At 36.5% G+C, this 14,427-nt stretch overlaps 1 protein-coding gene across 2 annotated transcripts in view; it reads left to right on the top strand.

Annotated features, from left to right (window-relative positions):
• Positions 1-4,227: 4,227 nt before the first annotated feature.
• Positions 4,228-14,427, top strand: part of LOC139964114 (complement factor B-like) — a 62,596-nt gene continuing 52,396 nt past the window's right edge. Inside the window, exons 1-2 of one of the 2 annotated variants that reach the window (XM_071965472.1) lie at positions 4,228-4,306; positions 6,324-6,515. In XM_071965472.1, the coding sequence (XP_071821573.1) occupies positions 4,237-4,306; positions 6,324-6,515 (262 nt within the window). In that variant the 5' untranslated portion in view covers positions 4,228-4,236. The remainder of the gene's footprint in view (positions 4,307-6,323; positions 6,516-14,427) is intronic. The other variant, XM_071965471.1, reaches the window with a different exon arrangement.

Raw genomic sequence — 14,427 nt, 5'->3', positions numbered from 1 at the left:
TTCGTGGAGTTGTCGTTTAGCCTGCATGTACTTTCGTGGAGTTCTCGTTTAGCCTGCATGTATTTTCGTGGAGTTCTCGTTTAGCCTGCATGTATTTTCGTGGAGGTCTCGTTTAGCCTGCATGTACTTTCGTGGAGTTCTCGTTTAGCCTGCATGTACTTTCGTGGAGTTCTCGTTTAGCCTGTATGTATTTTCGTGGAGTTCTCAGTTAGCCTGCTTGTACTTTCGAATTATATCAGTGCTTACACTGGTACCATTGTTATGATTTAATCTTTTATGTTCCGTTAGTCTTTTAAAGAAAGTGTAGTTCGATTTGTTTCCGTGAAGCCGATACGTACTCTCTCGCGAAGGTGAAATCTTGACTAACTATAAAATACTTAAGGTATCATTTCAACACAGCACTTATTCTCATCCTCGGTTCCATGCCGCATAAGTGTGATGCAGTCTACCTATCAGCGAAAGAGTGTCTACGAAATGGGATTCTCCTAAACACGTTGCGACATGTCATGTACTTCCGCTGTTTCCCCTGTGGTGTAACTTATGTAAACGTTAAAGCCATATCAGTGCTTAACAGCAGCTTATCAACAACAGAGAAACCGTACAAGATTAAACTTTCAACGAGACCTAAAAGAGACAAACTGTAAGTATTAACCTTTTTATTTTGTGATATTCGAAATCGAAAATCCTATGATATTGTTAGTAAACAAGAACATCCAATGAGTACGTTTCAAGTTTGTTATATTCAGTGATGTGTTTGCAGACACACCCCAGAAATCAGTCCGTCCGCGTGAAACACCACTCTTTTTTACTACGGAGTCACTCTTACCGACCTTGAAAAATTGTGAGGGAACCGCGAATTGTTAAGTCGGCATTGACTAAACCGCCGATCGCACAGTCGGTAACTACTATTACGGTTAGATTCATTCAACACGGCAACATACAGAAACGCTGTACTCAAAGCCGAAGACTTCATTATTTGGACAGCGACGGTCATTCTCAGAAATGTCGCTATTACTAAAATCGTAGTGTTTGCAGTGTTTTTCAATGTAGAAAAAAACATTCAACAGGTTAAATTATATTAACAAAAAAACATTACAATTATACTTGGTACTATTAATAGTAAATGTTGATAATATTATGTAGTTGTCTTTAAATGTTAAAATATGTTGTGTTTGATACATAAATTGTTACCCCTTGCAAAATATATATACTGTCTCATATATATATATATATATATATATATATATATATATATATATATATATATATATATATATATATATATATATATATATATATATATATATATATATATATATATATATATATATATATATATATATATATATATATATATATATATATATATATATATATATATATATATATATATATATATATATATATATATATATGTATATATATATATATATATATATATATATATATATATATATGAGACAGTATAAACACTGATAAGCACTATCCTCCGAAACGATGAAAATCAAAACAATATAGTACGTTAGCGTAAAGTTGCCATCGCACAGGCCTATACCGATATTGCAGTTAGAGAAATAAACAAGTTGGTCTATGAAGATCGCCGAGTCAGCAGGTTTTGGAGGTAAATACCAGATTTTAATAACTTACAATCAGATATGGCTTTTTACTCTATATTTTTTATCGATTTCAACCAATCCTTGCATTTTCAGTTCAGAACACTTGATCCGTGGCCTTGCAGATCGTATAACGGCTTTAAAGACACCAATCAATACATTAACTAATTCCGATTCGCATGAAATGAAGTCAAAAGACCCTTCAAATAAAAGGAATTCGAATAGAAGTGGGTATTCCCCTGCAAAGAACCCTTATCGAACGAAACAATCACGAAATTGAAAGAAATTGGAAAACGGAAACCCCAGTGAATCAGATGATAGAATGGAAGTAATAATGTTCTGCAATGATCTGTAGATCACGTACGGTGCTAAGCAACTCGACATATATATATATATATACATACAGAATGACCAATCTTTATAGGCAAGCCAAGCCGAAAATAAGAAATGAATGTGTAGCAAGTGGTATGACAGATATATAGTAAATCAATTAAGAATAACACACCAGAAAAATTCCACTTCACGACCGGTTTCGTCCTTTTGGGTAGGAATCAACCCCGGATCTTCGTGTCACGAACCGAAGTCCGTACCACTCTACCACAGTGATTCACAGTTTTGGAAAACCCGATACTCGATATATATAAACTCGATATATACTTACTCGATATATATATATATATATATATATATATATATATATATATATATATATATATATATATATATATATATATATATATATATATATATATATATATATATATATATATATATATATATATATATATATATATATATATATATATATATATATATATATCGAGGGGGAATGGGGGCAGCTACACTTTAAGACAAGTCACGAAGAAAGAACCTGGGCATGAAACACCGAACGACTGATCCGCTCTCAAGCCCTGTCCCCGTGCATGTAGACTGTGATGGTATGATCGTCGTCAGGTGTGTATCACAATTCCCCTACAAGGGGAACATAATGCTACACATGATCTTAGTAAAAAGGCCGCTCGCAACGTATATGCACGATCGCAGATATGATGACCGTGCGTTTGGCTTGGTTTTCACGGGTTTGTTAGAAAAACAATAAATGTAGAGAGCTCCTTAGATTTAACCGATTGGTTTAAAGATTTAGATTCAGCAGTGTAGCAGTCTAATGTTAAAGTATTGTTCATAAATATATTTACTACATCTATCAATTTCATTGTTCCTTTAACAGTGCCCAATAGTTTAACTAAGAAACTAAGAATACTGAGGCCCACTCACTCAGCCCTCCCCAGTAGGTCCCTTTTTGGCATGTGAAACAAACAATGATAACACAAACCTAACAATCATTGACGCTTTAAATTCCCCATCTGGCTTCCCCTCAGAATATAAAGGCTGTGGCTACCATCTGAATGGCATAGCGTGCTGTTATATCTTCATTAACCTGTTGAAAGCAATGAATAAAGCAGAGCTTATAAAGCAGTGGCGGAGCTGGGGGTATTGGTCATGGGGGTCGAGAATGGTCTGTAGGGGCGCTTTCGACACTATCTAAGCGGAGCGCCACCACAGGTTGGCGCGGAGCGTGCAGATTTTTTTTTGTGTAAAGATACTCCCTAGATCGCCGGAAATTACCCTTTCCAGGCCTTGCTAATTTGCAGAAGAACGAAGAATAAATAGGTGTCATCGTCAACAGAAATGTGAAAAATGTCAATCTGTATATGAGAGTGCAATAAAAAGTCAATAATAGCGAATATTTAAAAAGTGGTAAAAAGCTGAAAAGGGCGCCATTAGTCCATTTGAGTCCGTCAGGGGGTGGGGGGGTGTTCGCCCCCTGACTGTATGGACGCTCCGCCACTGTTATAAAGTAACGTTAATTCTTCTTTTTCTAGAAAGTTAATTACCGAATAAACTTTTCTAATTTACCCTCTCTTTAGGTGTAAATTTCTGAAACATAAGACCTCAAAATAAATAATGTTTAGATGCAACTTACAAGGCCTAGGAAGTGCCACTTCCGGCAGTCTAGGAGGCATTTTTGACAAAAATTTACTGGCTCCGCTTAGATAGTGTCACGATGGTTCTTTTTTCGAAACGGCCCACCCATATGCACTAACAATTTTAGTAGCATCGGATGTTTTCACCCAATCAATATCTTGAAAACCAGAATAGCTACATAGAAACATTTCCAGCACTCATTCTTTTCTTGAGCCATGACATATCAAAATTCTGCCTTATGTTACCATTCCACAACATTTTATGTGTGGCAATGTTGATACCAGAAACATTAAGTATGGCTTTTGTTACCATCATTTCTATATCTACGAATGTCGTTACGGCTACCCAAGCCTCCAAAGTCCACCGAAATTACAGTGAACTCGCCTCATGACGCCAAAAAACAACACCTCGTACTTTTATTTTCTCTAGTTTTAAACGTTAAGTTATTACTTACTTCATTTACGAAACATAATATCTTGACTAGAGTTTAAGATGGAATTTTTGATGATATCATGCACTAGTGTTTAAAGTTAAAGATAATAATCGTGAAGTGTGTGAGTAATTACCAATATTACCATGCAAGCAGATAATTCAAATAAGTGTATTTATAATTCGTGTTTTTCGACAGTTATATCTCATGTCGGGAACTATATCCAAGGGGTGGATCATACTGGTGTTGGCTGCATTCAGCTGTCTTATGCAAAATGGTAGGTACAACCTATAAGAATGACTTCCTACCCTTTTCTGACAGTTTACCATACTTATCGTTCCATCGTTCAATATTCCTTAATTGTTGCATTATTTTGTTTTGTTAATACCTCATAATTGAAATCAAAAGAAAAGATTGACAAATATCTTATACGGGAATATTCCTGTGGCAAACAACGTGACAACAAAATGGAAGATGTAATAATATCACAAAATACTGGAAACATTGATGCTGGAAACATTGATACTAGAAACATTGATACTGGAAACATTAACACTGGAAACCCTCATATTAACATCTAGTTGCTAACTTGAGGTATTGTAATAATATCAGATCGACACTGGAAACCCTCATCTTAACACATACTTGATAACCTGGGGTATTTTAATAGTAACTCATCGACACTGGAAATCCTCATCTCACGCCTACTTGCTTACTTGAGGTATTGTAATAATATCAGAACGACACTAGAAACATTCATCTTCACACCTTATTTCTTGTTTGACTCGGGTATTTTAGTAATATCACATCGACACTGGAAACCCTCATTTTAACACCTAGTTGCTAACTTGCGGTATTGTATTAATAACACATCGACACTGGAAACCCTCATTTTAACTCCTAGTTGCTAACTTGATGTATTTTATTAATAACAAACACATCGTTACTTGAAACCCTTATCTTAGCATATAGTTGCGAACTTGAGGTATTGTTTCAACGTGTCTGTCCCAGATACACATCTCATCACACCAGGCAATTATAATACGTGACGTCGTAATAACAGGCGTTCTTCCACGCTGTACTTTTTCTTTTTGGCCCCTTTTTTCTTTGGGGTTTTCGCTAACTTGTGATACATTAAGGATATTTGCAAACCTGTCAACTCAAGGCTACATCAAACATACAAGTTTTCCCTTCAGTATATTGCATCCCGTAGATGAATAATTCCTAAGTTATAAGTAAACCAAAACCTTCACCAACTTTCGGAACCGTATCTTGGCGATCATGCATGCTTTTATGTCATACGTACTCACACAATAATGTACATTCAAAGTGAACCACCGGACCATTTCTGATCTTGTCAGTGCAGTAGTTGATACGATGATAAGGGAACCTGCATGAAAGTCCCTATTGGATTTTTCAATAAATCAATCCCGGGACTATCCTTGCCTTCAGTAGAAAATGTGATGTCATCAATGTGGGGATGGGAACTAAATATGGACCTAAAATATCCTCTGGATTTTTGACTATATACAGTGTTTAGTAATTCCCGATAAGAATATTCACGGTACGCATGTTATTTCTGAAAGATTTCTGCAAAAGTTTATGAAGGGAGTGTGAAAGTCATACCGATCATCAAATGTGAATATTTGGAATGGTATGAGCTTTAAAGATCCTTCCGATTATGAAAGCGGGGAACATATTTCCAACATCCTGGTGATAGTTCCATCCAATTTTTAGATGGCGTTCTCAAGATATTGATAATTAAAATTGGATCAGTTAGGTTTCTAACATGCAAATATTCCTCTAATTATTTAACCAATTAAATTAAACCATGTAAAGTTGCTCTAACACACGATGCTCTTAGTATTCAGAGGATTTACTCTGTCGGAAAGTTTTGATGGAACTTAATTTGTGGCCTTTCGCTTCCAACATCCAGTCCAACATCCCCCTCACCCCCCCCCCCCCCCCTTACGATAGATTGCATCCACTTCCGCCTCTACTTCTTCCCTGAATCCCAGCAAGTACATCGTGTATTGTTATCGTTAATAATTAGAAAATATCTTCAATGTGTTTTTTTCCAAATGATGCATTTCACAATATAATAGTACCATGCACGTACAATTATAAAGGCAAACTATGCTATAAGTGCTGGAAAGTTAATCACTTGAATATTTCCAGCCTATCTGATCCCGACTTGATTGGATAGTACAGACTCAATTCTCGAGACATTTGTTTAAAGTAGATGGTTATATTGTTCATGACAACACTTATAATTCGCGTCTTTTCTCATTCAGCTCACTCTCAGTGCACATTACCAGAAGATCCGCCAAATGGAAAGATTTTATCTCGCAACAGCGATCCTACCCATACTTACAGACGTGGTTACAGAATGGGAGTAACATGTGATCCGTCATTCCGGATGCGACCAGAATCAGCCAGATTGACATGTGTTGGAGACAGTTGGGAACCAACAATCGAATGTGTCCGTAAGTACTGTTCACTGGGAAGTACAATAAAACAATACCCATGCACGTTTTCGATTTCAACCTTTACGTTTTACGTGACCACGCACGGATCTAAAACACAGGGGAATCTGTATGTCGATGTAATAGCCGTAGGTGTGTATGGCGGGCCATCAGTCTCAAATCGTGGGGAATCGACATATACCGATTTAAATCGACATATACCAATTTCCTTCGACTTATACCAGTTTCTAGCAACTTAAATTGACTTTAACCGATTTATATGTATTGACATATCATCAAGTTAAACTGGCAGATGTCGATTTAAATTGACTTATACCAGTTTAATTCGACATATTATCGATTTAAATCGACATATTCCAATTTAAATCGATGATATATGAAATAAATCGGTATATGTCAATTTAAAATAACATCTACCAGTTTAAAGCGATGATATGTAAAACTAAATCGGTAGAAGTCAATTTTCTTGGACTTATACCAGTTTCTATCAGCCTAAATTGACTTCTACCAATTTACATCGACTTCATCGATTTAGCTCATTCACATATAGGCCATGTGAAGATACATCACGTGAAGTCTCCTGACAAAGCGAGCTAATAATTAATGGTTTCAAAATTACCAAGCTAGCAAGAGTGTCCATCATGATTATGTCCATGGTAATTATGGACAATTATTTGCAAAAAGATCTCGGGGTAATATTAAGGAGGAAATACTGATATGTCAATGAGGTGAAAATCTCTCAATGCAAACGGGGCTAGTCTAGTCAAGCACGTGGGGCTATAGTATATGGATACCTTTAGCCAAATACACATAGGCCTGAAGTACGTACACAGTTGCAACTACCTACTCCAGTTACCTCATAAACAAAGTTGATGCTGTGCTGCAGTGATGCCTATTGTAAGGTTGTCTTATACTATAGCTATAAACATATCCAGGTGGGTTAAACAATTACAGTATTTAAGCTCAAATCATGCATTCCACTCGTGTTTATTTTCAATTATTCGCCCGCCTTGTCAGGTGACTTCACGTGATATATCTTCACATGACATTCATCATCGAAATCGGGATTTGGAATATGTTAATACCCTATTTTGTCTTTGGTTCCCATCTTATGAATATTAATGAGTAGTAAGGTCTTCCCCGTAAATGTTTTTAAATGTCAGTATCTCTGCAACTGTGTGTCTGATTCAGTTTTCACTTGGTATGGTGATGTAACTACATATATGTTCTTTGCAACAACTTCACCTTATTAATATTTTATGATGGGTGGGGCCTCAAGGGAAATTGTCAGACAGCTGGTAAACATTGTATATCAACAACCACAAGTTGAGTCAATGTCAAACTAAGTAAGTAGATGCCCTAGCCGTGATGAGTATATTTGTTTAGGTTTCCTCCATCAATATTAATGAATGAATATTATTGGATGGGCAGAGCTTAACGTAAAATTTGGTTCTTTATGTCATTCATATTCATCAAATTGCAAGAAACGGCTTTAAACACATGAAAAGAGCCAAATGCTTTGTGACACTACATTAATACAATCAACCGTATTTTATTTGGTGAATATCATGAATTTTAATCAGTGAACATAAAATTCTTCATCATGTATCTCTGAAATTGTATGTCTAACTTGCTATATATATGTACTTGGATATTAAAATGTAAGCACAGTTTTTTGATACATGCTTATGAGATCGTAAAATTTTACCTCATAAATAATCATGCTGTATCTGTTTCTATACGATGTCACTAAATATACTTCGACAACATGACATCTGATTCTGGCACCTTTCTTTATATGTTGCCGCATTAGTCAATAGACATTACTCTTTATTTTGATGAACACAAGTTCATGAATATTTAACATGTATGATTTACCACACTATGAATATGTTTCGACATCGTAAGCATTAAACGTTTTTCGTTTTCTGGTTGTAGACGTAGACGGTCATTTCATTTCAACATAGAGCAAAGTGATGAGAGCTTGTAACATATTAACTCTTAGTGTAAATCTTGGATGAACTGTGTACATACTTTGAAATGGATCCACTTTAGTAAGCTCGAGAACCCCGACATTTGTTGTAGATATCAAAGTTCCTTTGAGGTAATTAGAGGTCAAATCGCCCAAAAAAACCAGCCAAACAATAACTTAAATGAGATTTATTTTGGTATGTGAATATGCATTAATATGGTATTTCAATGGGAAGGTTAATTCTTGATATGTAGATTTCCAAGTGTGTTTCCTATGATATACCACATCATGTCATTTACTGTCTCGAGAAATTATTGCTTTATGAAACCGCTTGGTAGTGTGCAGTAGTTTGCCTGTAATCATATAGGCTGGCTACATCGGACAAAAAGAGTAGCCCACTGGCTGATGTGGCCAAGTCAGGCTCAAAAATGATAGATAATAGGGATATCAGGGTTAACTGATTGTTGTTTACTTCTTTCTGTAGCTGAAGACTGTGATCTCCTCCCCCCATTTCCAAAAGGTGAAATTATATATAGAACTGGAGAAGCCGGTGTGGTTGCCCGCTATGCGTGTACGGAACGAGGATATCGATTGCATGGCGAGACACGGTTAACGTGTCAAAGTGACGGTACCTGGTCTGCCGACAGTCCAGTGTGTCGTGGTATGTATATATCCAGTGTGTCGTGGTATGTATATCCAGTGTGTCGTGGTATGTATATCCAGTGTGTCGTGGTACGTATATCCAGTGTGCCATGGTATCATATATCCGGTGTGTCGTGGTATTTATACCCAGTGTGTCGTGGTACGTATATCCAGTGTGCCGTTGTATGTATATCCAGTGTGTCGTGGTATGTATATCCAGTTTGTCGTGGTACGTATATCCAGTGTGTCGTAGTATGTTTATCCAGTGTGTCGTGGTATTTATACCCAGTGTGTCGTGGTACGTATATCCAGTGTGCCATGGTATCATATATCCGGTGTGTCGTGGTATTTATACCCAGTGTGTCGTGGTACGTATATCCAGTGTGCCGTTGTATGTATATCCAGTGTGTCGTGGTATGTATATCCAGTTTGTCGTGGTACGTATATCCAGTGTGTCGTAGTATGTTTATCCAGTGTGTCGTGGTATTTATATCCAGTTTGTCGTGGTACGTATATCCAGTGTGTCGTGGTATGTATATCCATTCCATGTATATTTCAAGATAGTACTGTATCTTACACAGCAGCTGGGTCATCTACAAGGAGGGTAGAGACCAAATTAATTGAAGTGAGTTCTGCAGAACTAAAAGTTACACACGTCCATAGGTCTCTACAGTGATAAAGTTCTTTTCTTCGCCTTCGAAGTCCCAATTTAAGAAAAAAAAAAGAACAAAGTGGTATATGACACTAAAAACGCTATGTATTCTTCAGTTTTTTCACTGTTTCCTTAACTTTCCAACTCATTACGGTTTAAATTATATATATATATATATATATATATATATATATATATATATATATATATATATATATATATGTATATATATATATATATATATGTATGTATATATATATGTGTATAGGCTATATATATATATATATATATAAATATATATATATATGTATATATATATATATATATATATATATATATATATATATATATATATATATATATATATATATATATATAATGACAATCGTTCGTCAGTTGTCTGATGATCGCTCAACGCGTGAAACTCTGATTAACAACTACTAGTGTTCCACTAGTCTCAACTTGTCTCAACATATATTCCGCTCTGTCCCCGGACATAGAGCACTCTGCGCCAAGAAAGACGCCAACCAACCGACTCTATGTATATATATATATATATATATATATATATATATATATATATATATATATATATATATATATATATATATATATATATATATATATATATATATATATATAAATATACATTGTAACTGTGAATTTAGAAAACATTAAAGATCACTTTTCGCTTTACTCGTCCTTCCGTGTCTGCTAGTTTATTCTGAAGAAAGTTCAAGGCATCCAAGTCCCTATCATCACCCGGGGATACACCTCACCACTTAATTTGGGGGATAACTGGCAAGTGGTTAAGGATATGGTATGAAATGACCTAAGGATATGGTATGAAATGACCATGGTATAGCCAGATATATGTTTATATAGTACTTGATATATACCGGTAAAGTTGGAAGCCAATTTAGTGTTCCCCTTGAGTTATTCATAGCAAATAAATGTATTATATAAACAGAAGCACACTTCCTTCTACTCAGACATTCGGATTACGTAAATTAAACTAGTAAACAGATCCTTTAAAACGCAATTATTTTCTCTGGATCCATTAGCTGATGTTTAATATAGTCTCTTAACTGTACTGTCACATTTTGTAAAGTCACATCTTACCATACATTCTGTGCCAGACTATCGGAACGTTCATCAAACTTCCTGAAAATAGTAGTGAATTTGGCAATCTTCATTGTAACATTTCTAATTGGTTACAAATGATCTTTATTGCCCGCGCATGTTCACAATGTTTACAAGCATTTCCGTGTATGGTCTTATATCTCTGTTTAAGTTTTGGCAAAGGTCACTTCGGTTCTGAAGAATATAATTCCCGTTGATATCTGATGACGTAGTATTCACGCAAGATTTAGTTGTGACATCATTCATTTCCCTAAAGCGTCTCAAATCTTTCTGAAAATTTGGCCCATATTTATTGATTTTATTCCATAAGGTTCGATTGAATCGTTGATAGAGCATGACATCCCCTTTGTTCCATTTTCGTATCGCATTGGCCTGTTCTATACGTGTAGGCTCGCGGCTCACGTTTCGACGTTGCTTTTTCTTAATATACATTATGTCTTCGAATGTCCAGCACATCATTTTCTTTAACAGCAGCAAGGATTCATCAAAGTACTCCGCAATTAACACCAGATCCAATTCTTCTTCTATTGCTTTAATTTTCTTCTGTATTACATGTTCATCTGTATAATAAACTTTTTCGGTCAACAAGTGTTTTTATGTGACAGAACCTTAATACCTACTCCTCACACATAAACACTTGTGACTCTCACAAACAATTGAAATTTCATGGATAATAAACATCGCACGTAAAACATTCACTTGTTTGCAGCCCTTCTCCTTCGCGCCCCAATCCGTGGCCCGGCGGCGATTTTTTTTTATCCCCTGCGCGGTAAAGGCCAAGATTTGCATACATCGCTCCTATTTTCTGGGGTCCATACATAAGCTTCATAACAATATCAACTAACAGCAGCTGTACAGAATCGCTCATCACATACCACTTTTCGCAAGGCCAGTTTGCTACACTCGGAAATGTGAAATTGGTGAGTTTTCTCATTTCCGAATGATAAATTGAATGTCAGTGGTACATATATAGTGATGCAAGACGACCTGTGGGGAATAAGGTAAGTCTGATGGCGAGCGGGGGGGGGGGGCGGATCACAAGTGCTTGTGTGTGACAGAACCTTATTATCTTATCCTCACACATAACCACTTGTCTCTCTCATCCCAATTGAAATTTCATGGTTAATAAACATCGCACGTAAAACATTCACTTGTTTGCAGCCCCTCTCCTTCGCGCCCCAGTCAGTCACCAGGCGGCGGTTTTGTTATCCCCTGCGCGGTAAGTGCCAAGATAAGCATACCTCGCTCCCATTGGCTGGGGTCCATATGCATAAGCTTCATTACAATATCAACTAGCAGCAGCTGTACAGAATCGCTCATCACATACCACTTGTCGCACATACACGCACACGTACACTGTGAGAACAACCAATGTAGGCTAGTATAAGCTATATCGTCAGTTTTTTTTACAAGTTGTTAAATATCCGAGAGAAATGCCATTCCGCTGTGTTGTTGGGGGCTGCAGTAATGTCATAACCCATGCAATCAGCCTTCATCGATGGCCGAAGAACGAAAAAAAACACGGCGATTATGACCAAGTTAGTGCAGAACACCAGCGCCGATTTCACTGGGCCTACAGCCAGTATACAGCTCCGTATGTAGCGAACACTTCACGGAAGCAGACTACGACCCCTCCTTTCTTATAAAATAAAAAAAAATGGGCTTAACGGGTCAACATAAACAAGTCGTTCTTCTGTCAAGTCATCCACATTAAAAACTCCGAAGACCAGATCGGGGCAAGTGGAGATCCTTTGGAGGGAGCGCGGTCGAGCACTAGTACTAGTAGTACTAGTATTAGCGTTACTACATTGAAGTCGCCATAGACGAAGATATTTTACTGTATCATCTAAGTTAACCCCCCTTCATTGCCCTATTGTGTAGTAATAAGCTATGAGGTTAGCTTTAGAAGTGATGGGTTACATCTTCTTGTGAAAAATCTCAGTGCCCCAATTTATTTCTGGAATATGCTGGGTCAGTTATAGTTATGGCAATAATTTTTTATTCGTATTCCAGGAAAACCAATTTTTTGTTGGGGAGGGAGTGGGTTGATAAGTCAAAATAGGTAGTCTAAAAGATCATATTCCAAAGGGTGTTTAAATCTCATAGCGATTTATTTTAAACAGTCACAGAGCCAAAAATTCACACAACGTAGTTCAAATCTTAAATCATTGAACAAAGTTTATTCGATGTCAGTTCTAAACAGTCATTCAAGACAATCTGAGCAAGCCTGTGACTAAACCAACATTAACAACAATCATTGTATTATATGACATAAAAGTAAAACTGTACTTTCAATAGACAATATCATTTTTAAATTACACTAATGTAATTTGTGACATCAAAGGAGGTTTAAAGAAAACCGACTTACATGAAATTTTGGCTTTAAGCCTAAAAAACAGATGCATGTCCATCGCTATCAATCGTGGTTATGACAAATTAATTAGAATAAACCAGAAGCAAATAGAATAAAGCGTAATTTAAACCAAGAAACACTGCACAACGCAAATCACATGGAACAATGTTACCCACGCACGACGATACGTGCAACACTGACGCGAAACGTAAAACACAGCATCACACGCATTAAAACAATCGAAGACCATTAACAGGGTGTCCCGCTGAGTTTCTGATGAAAGATTGTTAAACAAACAACCTGCTGCTGAAGAAACAAAGTCTTTACATTCAAGAGTTCTGCTGCCTCCATTGGTCTTTATTATGACTTTCTGCCAAATATCATTGGTGATATGGATATTTTGGCTTCCAGATTAAGGTACGAAGCAAACATGTCTGGGAGGTAAATGCTCCTAAAAAGGTCAATGACTGTTCCCTTATGCACATATTATATGACATCACGGTCACGCCAATACTTGTGTCCAAATGCTTCAAAACATGCCTTTTCTTTCATTGTTGATGTTGGGTCTGGAAAATAACCATTTCATCATTAATTAAAAGTCTTGAATTTCAATATATCAACACTGGGGAACCCTGACGAATTGATAATCCCACACAATCGTATAATAGAAAAGGTGTTTCTGGAGGGATTTCTCAATCAAGGCTTCCTATACAATAAGTTTTCTCCTGGCAACTTGAATCCAGTGTAATGACAATTGGCTGGAGACTCACTTCTGATCCTTTGGACTGCACATGATGGTAGCACAACCCTGACATGTCTTGCTAGGAACCCCCAGTACCATTGAACCTGTTGACAGTAGGCTATGTATCTGTACTGTCTGGAAAAAATATGAAAGTTCAAAATGTATTAATGTTGGCCCATGATGTCCACAATAACAAGCAGGGATACAATGTACAGTTATGGTTACATTTGTTGTGAATTTACACCTTCCATGTTCCATGAAACATTCTTTTGTTTCAGACAATTGATTTGCAATTCTCCAGGCCAAAGTACTAGCCTAGTAATAATGAGTATGAAATAACATATAAGCCTACCTAGCATGGCTGCATAATGCAACTTACATCCCCGAGCCAAACTTTCAGTATGCAAC

Source organism: Apostichopus japonicus, chromosome 22 (assembly GCF_037975245.1).
Source record: "Apostichopus japonicus isolate 1M-3 chromosome 22, ASM3797524v1, whole genome shotgun sequence".
In the NCBI taxonomy this organism is placed as follows: domain Eukaryota; kingdom Metazoa; phylum Echinodermata; class Holothuroidea; order Aspidochirotida; family Stichopodidae; genus Apostichopus; species Apostichopus japonicus.
This window is presented reverse-complemented; position numbering and strand designations above follow the sequence as displayed.